The 13,167-nt window shown below is 37.9% G+C and overlaps 1 protein-coding gene across 2 annotated transcripts; it reads right to left on the bottom strand.

Annotated features, from left to right (window-relative positions):
* Positions 1-396: 396 nt before the first annotated feature.
* Positions 397-6,280, bottom strand: LOC139962146 (uncharacterized). Of its 2 annotated transcripts, none has more exons than XM_071962085.1 (4): positions 5,797-6,280; positions 3,274-4,062; positions 2,270-2,460; positions 397-1,691 (listed from the first exon to the last, which is right to left on the bottom strand). In XM_071962085.1, the coding sequence occupies exons 2-4, from the start codon at positions 3,926-3,928 to the stop codon at positions 1,482-1,484; spliced, it is 1,056 nt and encodes a 351-aa protein (XP_071818186.1). In that variant the 5' UTR covers positions 3,929-4,062; positions 5,797-6,280; the 3' UTR covers positions 397-1,481. The 2 variants fall into 2 exon arrangements, with proteins under 2 accessions (XP_071818186.1, XP_071818185.1); XM_071962084.1 differs by having other exon boundaries at positions 5,817-6,280.
* Positions 6,281-13,167: the final 6,887 nt, after the last annotated feature.

Raw genomic sequence — 13,167 nt, 5'->3', positions numbered from 1 at the left:
AATGTTGATTGGACCATATCAACTGTGTATTTGTGGTTTCACATTATCTAAGATTCGCTTTTCTTCTTTAAGTTTCATCATGACTCGTAAATGCCCCAACAAGCAACTGTCTTATCAGATTCAGTTTATAGCTGATGTCATTCAATATCATGTTGATAATATTGCATATTTTTCCTTTATCCATATTTTGTAACACCATGAATTTCTAGCAATTTTCATCATCTCCCTTCTGTTTTAAAATACTTCTATTATTCTGGAAACAACAGCAAAATTCAAGAAATAAAAATCAAGTTGGACATCTTATATAGAACTTTGTCAAATTCGGACATGCCAGTATTAAATGTTAGCATGAAATCACAGAACAACAAAATTCGGATAATGAAGAAAGAGAGTTACTTTGAATTTTCCAGTATTTTATTCACAACTAGCAAAAAGAATACAATACTGACAATTATTTCCACGGTTGAATATATATGTGTTTACTTTCTAAAGTTCTTTCTTGGTTCGTTCTGAGAAAGGCCAGCATTTCTCATTAGTATTAAAAATAACATGTAACCCACTGAAAATGCATAAGTAAAAGAATTTGGCATAATAATCTTAATCCAAATGAAAGAAAATATGACGGGTGCTGAGCAAAACAAGGTGGCTTTTCCTAAACGACAACATGGACCGCCATATAAGTAGACTGTTCCATGGGAAATGAAAAATTTGATACTACATGGTGCTAAAGGAGAGATCAAAACTTACACAAAGTTCAGATACAAATTAGCAATGGCTTACCATCATTTGTTTTTTTTTAAATTGTCTTGCACTCTCAGTTCTGCAAAGTCATTCAACTTGATAACCTAGTTGCAGCCAAGACCAAAGTTAGCCACAAGCTAACATAATCCAGTAAGGCATAATGATCTGAACAGTCTTAATTCTATAAACTTGAAGTAAGGGATTAATAGGATGGTCAACATTAGCAACCAGGAATGTGTGATGAAAGTTTCCTTCAACACTTTAAAAAGTGATTGGAGTTTCTGGACATATATAAAAGGTTCTCATTACTAAGGTTGCTATTAAAGAGTTTTAGCAATTTTTTGAGAACCATTTTGGCTTTAAAATTGTCAGATAGTGAATAGTTGCTGACAAGTACCAAAATACACAAATATCCTAGGGGCACAAAAGATACCTTTGAACACCCTCTTAGTAACCAAATGGCAACAAGCGTATTGGCAATGACCAGACCAAGAGCTTGTCCAAAACCTTTACTGTTTGATCTTCGTATTGCACAGATCAGCACAGTCATTTAACTCTACCTATTGAAGTATGGCAACAAAACAGACCATAACCACTACCAAACAGTACCTGTAATAACGTACTGCCTGTTAGTGTGTTTCTGTCATCGACCATGAGATTCAATTGTATCTCTAGCAGAGGGCTTAATCGTAAAGTATCGCTCGCTCTTTGATATATTAAAAAAGCTCTCTGCTCTGTGATCATTTACACAGTGTCTCTAATTCATCGAGTTGTTTTTTAATACTTTTGATCTGGTCAGCGAGGTCGTACGTAGCTTGCATAGATTTCTGTAGTTCTTCACATTTCGCCATGAGGGCGTACATCGATCTCACGGACTGGTCAACTGTGATGCCAGCTTTCTCAACAGCGTCACGATAAGTCTGTGTGTGTCCGACTGTAATGGCTGACATCTGAAAGGGTGTACAGAAGTATTAAAGGTTAATACTGCATAGCAAACAAGGATAGCTTATAAATATGATACTTCGTATATAGACATGAAAGTAACCAATTGTCAGTGGGAATCAGCAGAAAGCAGTCGTAACAGAGAGCGGTAAACAGAATTGATTGGATGACATTGATACCTTAGAGCCATGTTGGGTTTATCAGACTATTGAACAAATCAAACAGGGGTGGGTGAAAGGAAAATGGTGGCAGGTCGTCCAGAAAACTACAGACATCAAGAGGAGGAGGGGTGATGGTCATTAATCTAAAAAAAGCTGTAATGATAGATAGCCTCCTTACCATTATAACTGATACGATGCGCAAGTTTTATTATGGAATCGATAACAGAGAGACACTCGGGAGCGACTATTATCAGACATGTAACCATTCCAGAGCACACCTGAGTTTTGACAAAGTTTAGCAAGGAGTTCCCTTGGAATATTGTCTCAGACCAAACAAATTAAACTCTTTAAAATTCAGTTCCATGTCATGTACTTATTCTGTGATAGTGGGTTCTGACTAGCAAGAAATTAAAACTGAGACGTACATTGTGAAGTGTTCCTGCAAGGTGACCAAACATCAAGTCCAGGCTGTCCGCAACTCGTCTGCATTGTTTTTCGAGGTCAGCGACAGCCGTAGGATCGACAGGGGGTATTGCACTTGAACTCCCTATGGAACTGGACCGCATAGAGAAACGAGATGAGGAGGAACTCATGGAGGCTGTTGTTGGAGATATGTCTGTAACAAAAGGAGTGGGGGGGATTAAGAAATGTTGGAGAAACAATTCTTTGCAGCTGATACATACTTTCATGCAAGGTTTCAAAAAGACATATCAATTATCTCATGGCTACTGTTGAAGAAGATAGCTTTGCTGTACTATGTTATAACTTTCATTGTTTCAATGAGTGCATCATTTTCATTTTTATTAAATTTGTACTTTGTAATGTACTTTATCAAGTTATAAACATTGAACAAGTAGCTGTTAGTTTTTTCCATTTTTCATTGCTTTTAAGTTTTAAGGCAGTTGGTTGAATTTGTGATATGTCATCTTTCTCTAAACATTGCACAATGTTGTAAGTTCTTTTTGTTCTTTTTTTCGTCTTCTTCTTCTGTTCTTTTTCTTGTATTAATTAATGTCAAAACAGATACTTCAAACCTGTCTTTTCAATTTTTGCAAGCAAACATCAACGCTCAAACTGGTTTTTTTTTTTCCAGCACTGTCACAGTATACATCTACCATGCTTCACATGGAAGCTAGTCCTACACTAAAGTATTATTTTGTTCCAAAAGACAACATAAACCATTGCTGCCATGGTCCCTGTAGACCATCATACATTGTTCACACTGACAGTTATTACATATCAATATATCTCAAGCCCGAAAGCGTGTGAATTTCATTTTTGTACGATGCACAGTGTCTCCAACATCGGAAGGGGGGAGTGTAATAATGCTAGTGTTAATACTAGTCCCCCTTCTAACAATTTTTAATATCTATGATTAAAATGTTATCATTATATCACTACTCATTGAATAAGTAAGTAAAACTCTCACCCCGGTTGGAATTGGCAGGGCTTGTGGAAGCAGAAGATGTACTCTGTCTAATTTTGGTCATTAAGTCATCAGCAACAAAGGACACCATCTCTCCTTCCCTAATCACAGTCCCGTGACTGAATGACAATGGTCCCTGACTGCCGTTCTGTCCTGCTTGATCCTCCTTGGAAGACATCCTCCCCAACATCCCTGTAGCTTCTACGTTTGATAGCGTTGCAGCTGCTCCTGCCCTCTGTTGTTGAGAGGGTATAAAATGAGAAGAAGCCCCAAAGTCATTGTTCTCCTCGTTAGGTTCGTTCGGTGAGGAGTCGGTTAATATCGACGAACAAGGTGAAGTTTGCTCGCTACTTTCCAGGACGCTGTACGGTGGACTGAGATTACCTGTCACTTCGTTGTTTAAATTGTTTTTCTGTAGGTTCAGTTTCCGCTTCTTCTCATCCAAAGTCAAGGAAGAGACAAAGTCCGAAAGTATCGGCCTTTCTTCCTCTTTGATGGATGAATTGCATTCCAGAAATCCATCTGTATCAACAGACTGTTGTGTTTGTTCAAGGCCTTCTCTGTCGTCAAGAGTTTCCTTGACTGGATCCTGTGGATGTCCTCTCTTAGCTTCTTCGCTTTGATGTGTTGGATTTCTTCCAATGGGTTCCTCTGCCATTATACTCCAACATTATCAATTTCAACTGTCAAATTCATTGGCTTAGTTTCTTGAATTTGTCTCCTTTGGTCGTACCTAAACTGTTATCTCTTTAAGTTTTTTATTTATTCGGCTCCTGACGTAGAGATGTAAACCTGTGAACAAATAAAAGTAAAATAGCAATTTAGAAAACATTTCTTCTCATATACTGTAGGAAGGGTAAATTATCATAAACTTTTAGCTACCTTGCTTTTCTGTCTACTAAAACCCAGGTACTATTGTATTAACAGGGTATGCAATTTTTTATTAAATTAAAAATAATGATAAAAGTTGGATTTAATTTGATTTAAATCAAGATTTTTTTCTGTAAATCATTGTTTTTGTAATTCCATGCTATGTTTGACTTTATTATGTGCTTATGTTAACTGTTAATGTTTTTGTGGCATATACATGCAGGCTACAACATTGTCATTTAATAAACAGAAACTGTACTTGGTGATTTTTTTTTATGTATAAAAATAAATTTAAAAAATCTGATTTATTTTATTAAAGTAGGTCTTTAGTTCAAATCAAATTTGTGATTTTTCCCCCAGATCTTATGCTATGTTTTTCATGAATACAATTAATGTATTTTGTGGTAGGCTATACACAGGACAAGCATTAGTCACGTTATGAACAGAGCCACATGTTGAACTGCTAACAAAGCTAGTTTTGACCTACTAACAATAAACACACATTTCACTGCAAGAAGGAAGAATATTGTTATCTACTCACAGTAGTTACCAAGACCCTTTGCTTCCAGTTTATTACAAAGCATTCAAAATTCAAAAGCATGTAACTTTTAGCAAAACAAGTGCTTTAAATGCATTTCAGTAACAAAATAAAATGGTAAAAATTAAAAAAAACTGGTGCTCAGTCCCATTTTCATTGGTTGTTGTTAATTTCTTCTATTTTTAGGACATTTTTATTATTCTGTTTGATAAAGCCCTGGTAATTACTGGCCAATGTACTTTATTGAACCATTTCATGTTAAATAAATGTTTAGGAAAGTGTTTCTTTTAAATATATTTCAGTTTATATCAGGGATTTGAATTGGTGAACCTTGGTTTTAAGAGAACATTAGAACATTACTAAGGGAAAACTGATAAGTTGATTGCTACTTGTAGTTAGTGATTAGGGGATGGATGATATACTTTCCCATCATATACATTATTGAATTTTTTTTTAGCTTAATTGCAGAATATCCTACAACTCTTGAATCTCACATGACCGGAATTCGATATACAAGACTATAGTAAACAATGTATTGCCGTTCCAATAAAGGAAGTGTGTTAGTTGCGGGGTATTCTGCAATTGCTCCGAATTTGTATTAACCAAAGGAAGCCGGGTGCCAAAAGTAGCATTAAACTTTAACTAAAGTAACAGCTTGTACACAAGTGCTGGTGGCAGCAATTCTTAGGACTTTGCGATTATGTAGAGCATGTGCAACCTAACCTTACCATTTCAGTGTTGGTTAGCTGATGGTAAAATTTAAATTAAGACCATCATAATATTGTAAAAAATTCTCTAGTCAGGCAGATTTCACAGTTAGGTTACAGTAGTACACTCGTTTCAAATAAGACTACATCTGGTAATGTTTCAGGTTTGATCTACCCAGCCTACACTTACAATGTTTGACTTGCAATGACTAAAGTCAATACTACTAACCTGAGTTAGGCCTAACGATACTATACGCGAGTAATTAATACGTAATACTCAAATACTAAAGTTTGGCTTCAGTAGCGATATTGTATGTCTACTCTAACGTTAGCTCAAGTGCTGTACTGAACATAGGCCTAGTACTAACTAGATGAAGTCAGGCTTAAGTGCCTTTCCAATGCAAGACTCACCCTGTGTTTAAATCGCTTACCTGATTGCGGTTTAAATCTTAACTATCTGATTTCATCAAAGCAGCAGCAAATAGCAGTGGCACCAGAGACGAATTTAGGCACAGTAAAATTACTGGGACTAGGCTACTGTAGTTCTACTGTTGAAGTGTTCGCAAGGCAATGATCAAACGACATCTAGCAAGTTCAAATCATCCATAGGACTATCGACCTTCTACAGTTTTGTGGCTAGTAAGTCCCATACGTGACCGGTCCACACAGTTACAGTAGAACATTTGTTGTTGTTGCATTTCAGCAGCAAACCCTGGTCAGAGAAGAATATGGCAGCATAACTTCAGTGTAAAACATAGGGGAAATATATCGAACTAATTATTGGAAAGTCTTCGCCCCGCTGGGAGCACAGTTATCGTGAATCCCGCCCAATTAATATCGTGACTGTTAGTGTTATAGTTGGCCATCCACTAGTTCAGGCCCATGTTGCATAGATCTCTCCGATCCAGTTCCCCTGACCACGTACCTAGACAATTTTAAGAATTCATATCAAATAGCAGCTCTTCGCAGGGCCGTCTTAAGAGATCACCGGGCCCTGGGCCCGGCAATGGAGCGGGCCCCTCAATCAAGTGAGTTCGAAAAAAGTTGCGTGAAAAATTGACATCCTTGACAATCGCTCAAGAATACATTTGCCTGCATTTACCACCCCTCCCCATAGGCGTAGGAGCCTCATTTGATTTGGGGGGCTGCAACGACTTGCCCGAAAAATATAACCAAAATTTTTCACGCGCTCCGCGCGCGTTCCACGTGTCAATGTGCATATCATCACATGCCAATATCATAAAATCGTTTTCCGTGTTATTCCCTTCCATATTGGTGAGAATTATTGGGAAGTCGTTACAACAATAATGATAATAATTATATAAGTTTAACCATTGGAAACACAAATTATTCTTCTTTCAGTAGGTGCCAGTGGCGGAGCTAGGGGTATTGGTCAGGGGGAGAGAATGGTCTGTAGGGGCGCTTTCGACACTATCTAAGCGGAGCGCCACTACAGGTTGGCGCGGAGCTTACAGAAATTTTTTGAGTAAAGATACTCGCTAGATCGCCGGAATTGACCCTTTCCATGCCTTGTTAATTTGCAGATAAACAAAGAATAAATATGTGTCATCGCCATTTGTCAGAAAATTGCACCAAATGTGACAAATGTCAATAGGTATTTGAGAGCGCAATAAAAAAGTCAATAATCGCGAATAAGTAAAAAGTGGTAAAAAGCTGAAAAGGGCGCCAGCAGTCCATTTGAGTCCGTCAGGGGGAGGGGGGGTATCCCCTGACTGTATGGAGGCTCCGCCACTGGTAGGTGTCCGAAAAATTCTCAGCATATTGCCCGAATTTTCACCAAAAAAAAAATGAAAAACATATTGCAAATTATTCTTCTTTCAGTAGATGCCCGAAAAATTCTCAGCATATTGCCGAATTTTCACCAAAAAAAGAAAAAAAAGAAAAACACACTGCAAATTATTCTTCTTCCAGTAGGTGCCCGAAAAATTCTCAGCATATTGCCCGAATTTTCACAAAAAATATTGCCTGGGGCTGCAGCCCCCCCCCCCCCCCCGCCTCCTATGCCCCTCCCTATGTCGCGCATAAAGCATAAAACTTTAGCTGAATAACATACGTGATATATCTAAAAGCTGAAATACATTATAGAAGAGTAATCTTCCAGTTGCCCTCCATCCCTTCCCTAACAATACTGGACTCACCATTTGTAACACCCTTGTGTTGAGTCTTTCAACTGGGGGAACTAACGGAACTTGCGCCATTTCTTGATCGTAAACTGTTGTATGATTGGCTGAAAGTCAATCTTTTTGAGGTGTTTTGAGGTGTTGTAAGCCTTCGGGCATTGTATATTCCAGGGTGTCCAACTCAGATTCGAATATTTAATATAAAACTCTCAAGTGTTTCACCAACTCTCGTCACAAGTTGTCAAGTATCGAATTCAATCAGTCATAATGGCCTATTCAATAAGTTTTCCTCCCAGATTAAGACATGGGGTTACTACGATTGCGGGGCCCCTGACATCGCGGGGCCCTGGGCCAGGGCCCAGTGGGCCCATGCCTTAAGACGGCCCTGGCTCTTCGAAAGGGTTTTTTTTTTCTTCTTCTTCTTTTTGAACACCGTGACAATCCTTTGCGCCTGTATGGAACGCCATTTTAACATTTATTCAATGATTACAGATATTTCTAATTCATTTCAGATATCTCTAATTAATTTCCAGATATCTCTAATTCAATTCCATATATCAATAATTAAAACATATTTAAGATATCAGAAATTTAATTAGAGATATCGGGATTACAATTTTGGATATTTAAAATAATGTTTCCCACTTTTGATATCTTTAATTTATTTCTTGACATCTTAAATCAATTTGAGATATCTTAAATAAAATTCAAGATATCGAAAATGCAATTTCTGATATCTTAAATTGAATAGAAGATATCTGAAATATATAGAGATATCTTCAATGTAATTCGAATTTGAAATTTGTTACAGATATCTCGAATTAAATTGAAGATATATCTAATTATTAAATAAATGTTAACATGGCGTTCCATACGGCCGAACGGCGACCCTTAGTGTAAAAGTCAGGCTGTACGTGTTTGGTTCTGTCCCTTCGTTGGTTTCGCAACTACTACGTTCACCATTATTGTGGCGGGGAAGAAACGATGAATGTTTGTGCAGAAAAATTCAAATAAAATTACTGTATTATAAACTGACTTCTTCACAACAACTACATACATTTACAGTAGATCGTGATCAAGTCTGTTTAGAAACACTTTGTTAAGAGAGTTCTGACGATGTTATCTCTCAATTCAATTCTTCGACCTCTCGGATAACAAAAACTCATAAAATTCCCTTTCCATTGATAAACATTCGAGTGATTAGATAAAATTTAGGACGGTCTTTTTGACTGTCCAGTGACAAGCCGCTAATGTAAGACTTGTAGAACCCTGAACTATATTTCTTCAACCTATTGCATAATTGTACACAATTATACTGCCAAGACTGTGTGCATAATTTTCATATCATGATGTATGTATGTATATGTGATCTTCCCGCAAGCAGGAACTCGCGAAAGAAGCCATGGAGGCTTGTAGACTCGCAAGCTGACCGAAGCCAATCTCTCGGCACACATCCATTTAACGTCCATGTCGGGAAGTTGTTATTGAACAACACCCTTGCCAGACGACACACATTGCTGTCGGCGGGGAATCGAACCGGGGAATGATAAGTTGATATGAATTAAATTTTGTTTTCATATGATTCAACAGCATGCAGTCAATAATAACAATTTGCAGATTTGGTACAAAATACCTTGCAATATTGTTCGAGTTTTTCCAGACTCAGGTTAGATCTCAGAAACACGAAACCCCAACATACACATTGGAATAGCCTCTGCACCTCTGAGCTCCATGTTAATCACACAGGGCTAATTTGGATGAAGATGGAGCGCTCCGCGTGCCACATATGCCTAAATTATCCGTGTACTAAACCCGGGTATATTATCTGCTCGAAAAGTAGGCTATATGACCCTTCATGCATGGCACCTAGCCGTTGTGTAAGAAATTATTAATTAATTGGTTTTATACAGGGCGGCTACATCTTTTGCAAAGATCGAGGTGTAGCCTATACCTTTTTCAGTTTGCTACAACAATTGTTTGTGACGACTCGAGTCGCATCATTTTGTAACTTGAGACTTGACTTGGACTCGGACATGAAATAAGTGACTCGAACTTGATTTGATATTTGCCCTTTAAAACTTGAGAGTGGACTTGTGACCGTGCTCTCATTGACTTGATTCCGGAGATGTGATTTGGCTATACAACCAGTGGCGGAGAAAGAGGGGGGGTTGGGGGGTTTTAACCCCCCCAGTTTTTGAAGAGGGGGGGTTGGTCCACACAATCAACCCCCCTAGTTTTTGCCAGTAATGTTCTGTTATAGCCTATGTTATGTGCTCCAAATGGCATAATAAATCAAATTATTAAATTTGAAATTGTTAAAGTCATTTCAACCTTTTACCTGGTAGGCTACATCAACAATTAACGACCGAAAACCGAGTTAGAATTGACCCACACATTATTTCTAGCCCCTTTCCCCCACCTTGCGCATTGGAACTTGTAGCTCATATCGCTAACTTCACCCCACAACAGACATACACAAAATAAAGTTTTGTTGCCGTTGAATAGCTTTGGAACTGTATACACTTGCCAACTTCAACGAGGTGAGGGAGGAAAAGAAAAAGAAGAAAGAGAGAAAAGGAGAAAAGGATGGAGTAGAAAATACGGCAAGAAAACGGGAAGAGAAAGAGGAACAGTGACAAAATTATTCGAATTTGTAAAGCAAACAGCAGATATCACATCATATCAGTGAGCATGAAAATGGCGTTCCACGATAAACAGCCTCCAAACCATGGGCGCAGATCCTGGTGAGGACAGCGGGACGCGTCCCCACCAACTTTTTCAGTAGTGGGGACATGATATACCGTGTCCCCACCAATTTGTCTTGACCAATAGCTGCATTTCATGAAGTTCCCCTGTATTGAACTTTGGCGCAGTTTGATCCAGCATTGTGCAAATGACATGCAGCAGTTCTCATTTTATTGTATTTTATCCACAGTTGTTAAATATAGGACGGAAATCGCATTTGCGGCAGTCTATATTTGTTTTCTGGAAGAGGACCCCAGACCCATCGTATATACAAAAGTCTACTTGGATTATTTGTCCCCTGATTTTCTTTCTGCAGACGCCCATGTATTTCTCCAAACTAAATTTCTAAGCCATGAGATCTAAAACTTAAGGAGATTTAGGAGCATCATTAGGTCTGGGAAGTGTTATTTCCGGCGATCTGGGAGGTATATTTGCCCAAAAAAATCGTACGCTACGCGCGTATGGAAAGCCATTTTAACATTTAATCGGGAATTTCAGATATCTTAAATTGTTTCTTATTTTAGATATCTAAAATTCTATTTCAGATATCTAAAATTAAATTCGAGATATCTTAAATTTAATTCGAGATATCTGAAATTTTATTTCAGATATCTGAAATTGAATTCGAGATATCTAAAATAGATTTCGAGATATCTGAAATTCTAATTCAGATCATCTGAAATTGAATTTGAGATATCTGAAATTGAATTCGAGATATCCGAAACTGAATTCGAGATATCTGAAATTCTTAAATTGAATTCGAGATATCTGAAATTGAATTCAAGATATCTGCAAATCTAATTCGAGATATCTGAAATTGAATTCGAGATATCTGCAATTGAATTCCAGATATCTGTAATGTAAATGCAGAAATTCCCGATTAAATGTTAAAATGGCACGTATGGAAAGCCATTTTAACATTTAATCAGGTATTTTCCGATATCTGTAATTGAATTCGAGATATCTGAAATTCTATTTCAGATATCTGAAATTGAATTCGAGATATCCGAAATTGAATTCGAGATATCTGAAATTGAATTCGAGATATCTGAAATTGAATTCGAGATATCTAAAATTCTATTTCAGATATCTGAAATTGAATTCGAGATATCTGAAATTGAATTCGAGATATCTGAAATTGAATTCGAGATATCTGAAAATGAATTCGAGATATCTCGAATTCAATTTCAGATATCTGAAATTCCCTTGTATTTCGAGATATCTGAAATTGATTTTAAGATATCTGCAATTATTTGTAGATATCTTGAATAAATTGGAGATATCTGTAATTTAATTTGAGATATCTGAAATTATTTCGAGATATCTGAAATTCCTTATTAAATGTTAAAACGGCTTTCCATACGCGCGAACCCATGGTCGCGCTCCGCTTAGATAGTGTCATAGAACAGACACGCGTCACCACCATTATCCAAGACTGATCTACGCCCATGCTCAAAACTGTCGATGTGTGTAGTGTTCGGTTTCGGAAATATCTGGTATATTTTTATTTCCTTCTACGAAATTTTTTAGTAGCCGTCTGAATTTTCGAAAATTCCCTAACCAACATTCTTCATCATACTTCATCATACTCGTGCAATTTTGACCAGTCTGTTAGGGTTTGAAGGAGGTTTTCTATATCGGTTGTCCATAGATGATATTTTGTGCAACATTATTGGTATGTTTTGAAGTGAATTTATTGACGAGAATTGAGAATTTTCAAATTCTGAACAGTGGGGCTGACGGATATTGTGGGCCGCGATGAAGAATCACCTACAAAAGCAATGATCCACAGGATATGTGATGAAGTCGAACATGATGTGTGACTGGTGACAATCTTCTAAAAGGTTATAGATGAGTAAAAAAGTATTTGGAAAAAACTTGGTTCCCAGGCAAAAGTGTACATATGGTTGGTCTGTTTCAAGCCCGAGAAGTGCCATTTCCGGTGATCTGGGGGTACCAAAACCAGAAATTTGCTTGTACGCTGCGCGCCAACCAACCGCTTAGATAGTAATACGCGCCTCCCGGGTTAGAAAATCCTGCATACGCCCCTGGTTAAATGCAGCTTTTCAAGGCCTGGGCAGTGCCATTTACTGCAACCTGGGAGGCAATATTTGCCAAAAAATTCTTGTGCACTTCGTGCCAACTTATGGTGCTTATAGTGCTCCACTTAGATAGTGAGCCAGCAGTTATGACTTTTTATTTCATCAATGGCCTGCAACCCCCCCCCCCCCCACTTCTGACAAGAAATCTCCGCCACTGTATACAACCGACCATGTTTGGCCGAACTTGAAACCAGACTCCAACGCAAGTTTATAGATTCCTCTGTCGGAGCTATAGCCTCGAGTTATAAGAAGACAATTCACGTATATAGCTACTGTTCGCGTGGATTTTCGTTACAATTTAAATACCATATATAGTTTAAGTGGGCCTGGTGTGCCATCTTGCATTCCAAAATGATATTTTCTTCTTCCCTATTTTGTATCTATTTATTTTATTCAATTTGTATGCAAAGCCAAGATGAATATATGAATGGCACGAACGGATTTAGAACAGTTGTAGGCATATGAATCGTACGTTAAGGGGTGGGGATATACCATATATCAACCCAAGGCGCATAACTAAGCTACTCAACCTCGCTTGATATTAGCAAATGAGAACTTGTTTAGTGACGCAGTAGCCGTACATTTTGTGAGCCTGCGTGTAGTTTACGTCACGCATTGGGGTTTTTAAAAGACATCCAGGCATTGCTTACTCGGCGGAATTTGTTTGGAGGAATAGATGTGATGTTGGGGAAATGTGCCAGTCGGCAGGCAGTCCTGGAGGCGGTGAAGTCTTACATTCGCCTTCAGGTTGAAGGCGATTTTCGCCGTTTATCTGGGGCTGCCTTTTTTGGACG

Source organism: Apostichopus japonicus, chromosome 20 (genome assembly GCF_037975245.1).
Source record: "Apostichopus japonicus isolate 1M-3 chromosome 20, ASM3797524v1, whole genome shotgun sequence".
In the NCBI taxonomy this organism is placed as follows: domain Eukaryota; kingdom Metazoa; phylum Echinodermata; class Holothuroidea; order Aspidochirotida; family Stichopodidae; genus Apostichopus; species Apostichopus japonicus.
Note: the sequence above shows the minus strand (reverse complement) of the source record. Positions and strands in the feature narration are given on the sequence as shown.

Coding starts and splice junctions, on each gene's coding strand:
- LOC139962146 (XM_071962085.1), bottom strand. CDS start 3,928: ATGGCAGAGGAACCCATTGGAAGAAATCCAACACATCAAAGCGAAGAA. Junction 2,461..3,273: donor CCCTGCCAATTCCAACCGGG/GTGAGAGTTTTA, acceptor CTTTTGTTACAG/ACATATCTCCAACAACAGCC. Junction 1,692..2,269: donor TTGCAGGAACACTTCACAAT/GTACGTCTCAGT, acceptor ACACCCTTTCAG/ATGTCAGCCATTACAGTCGG.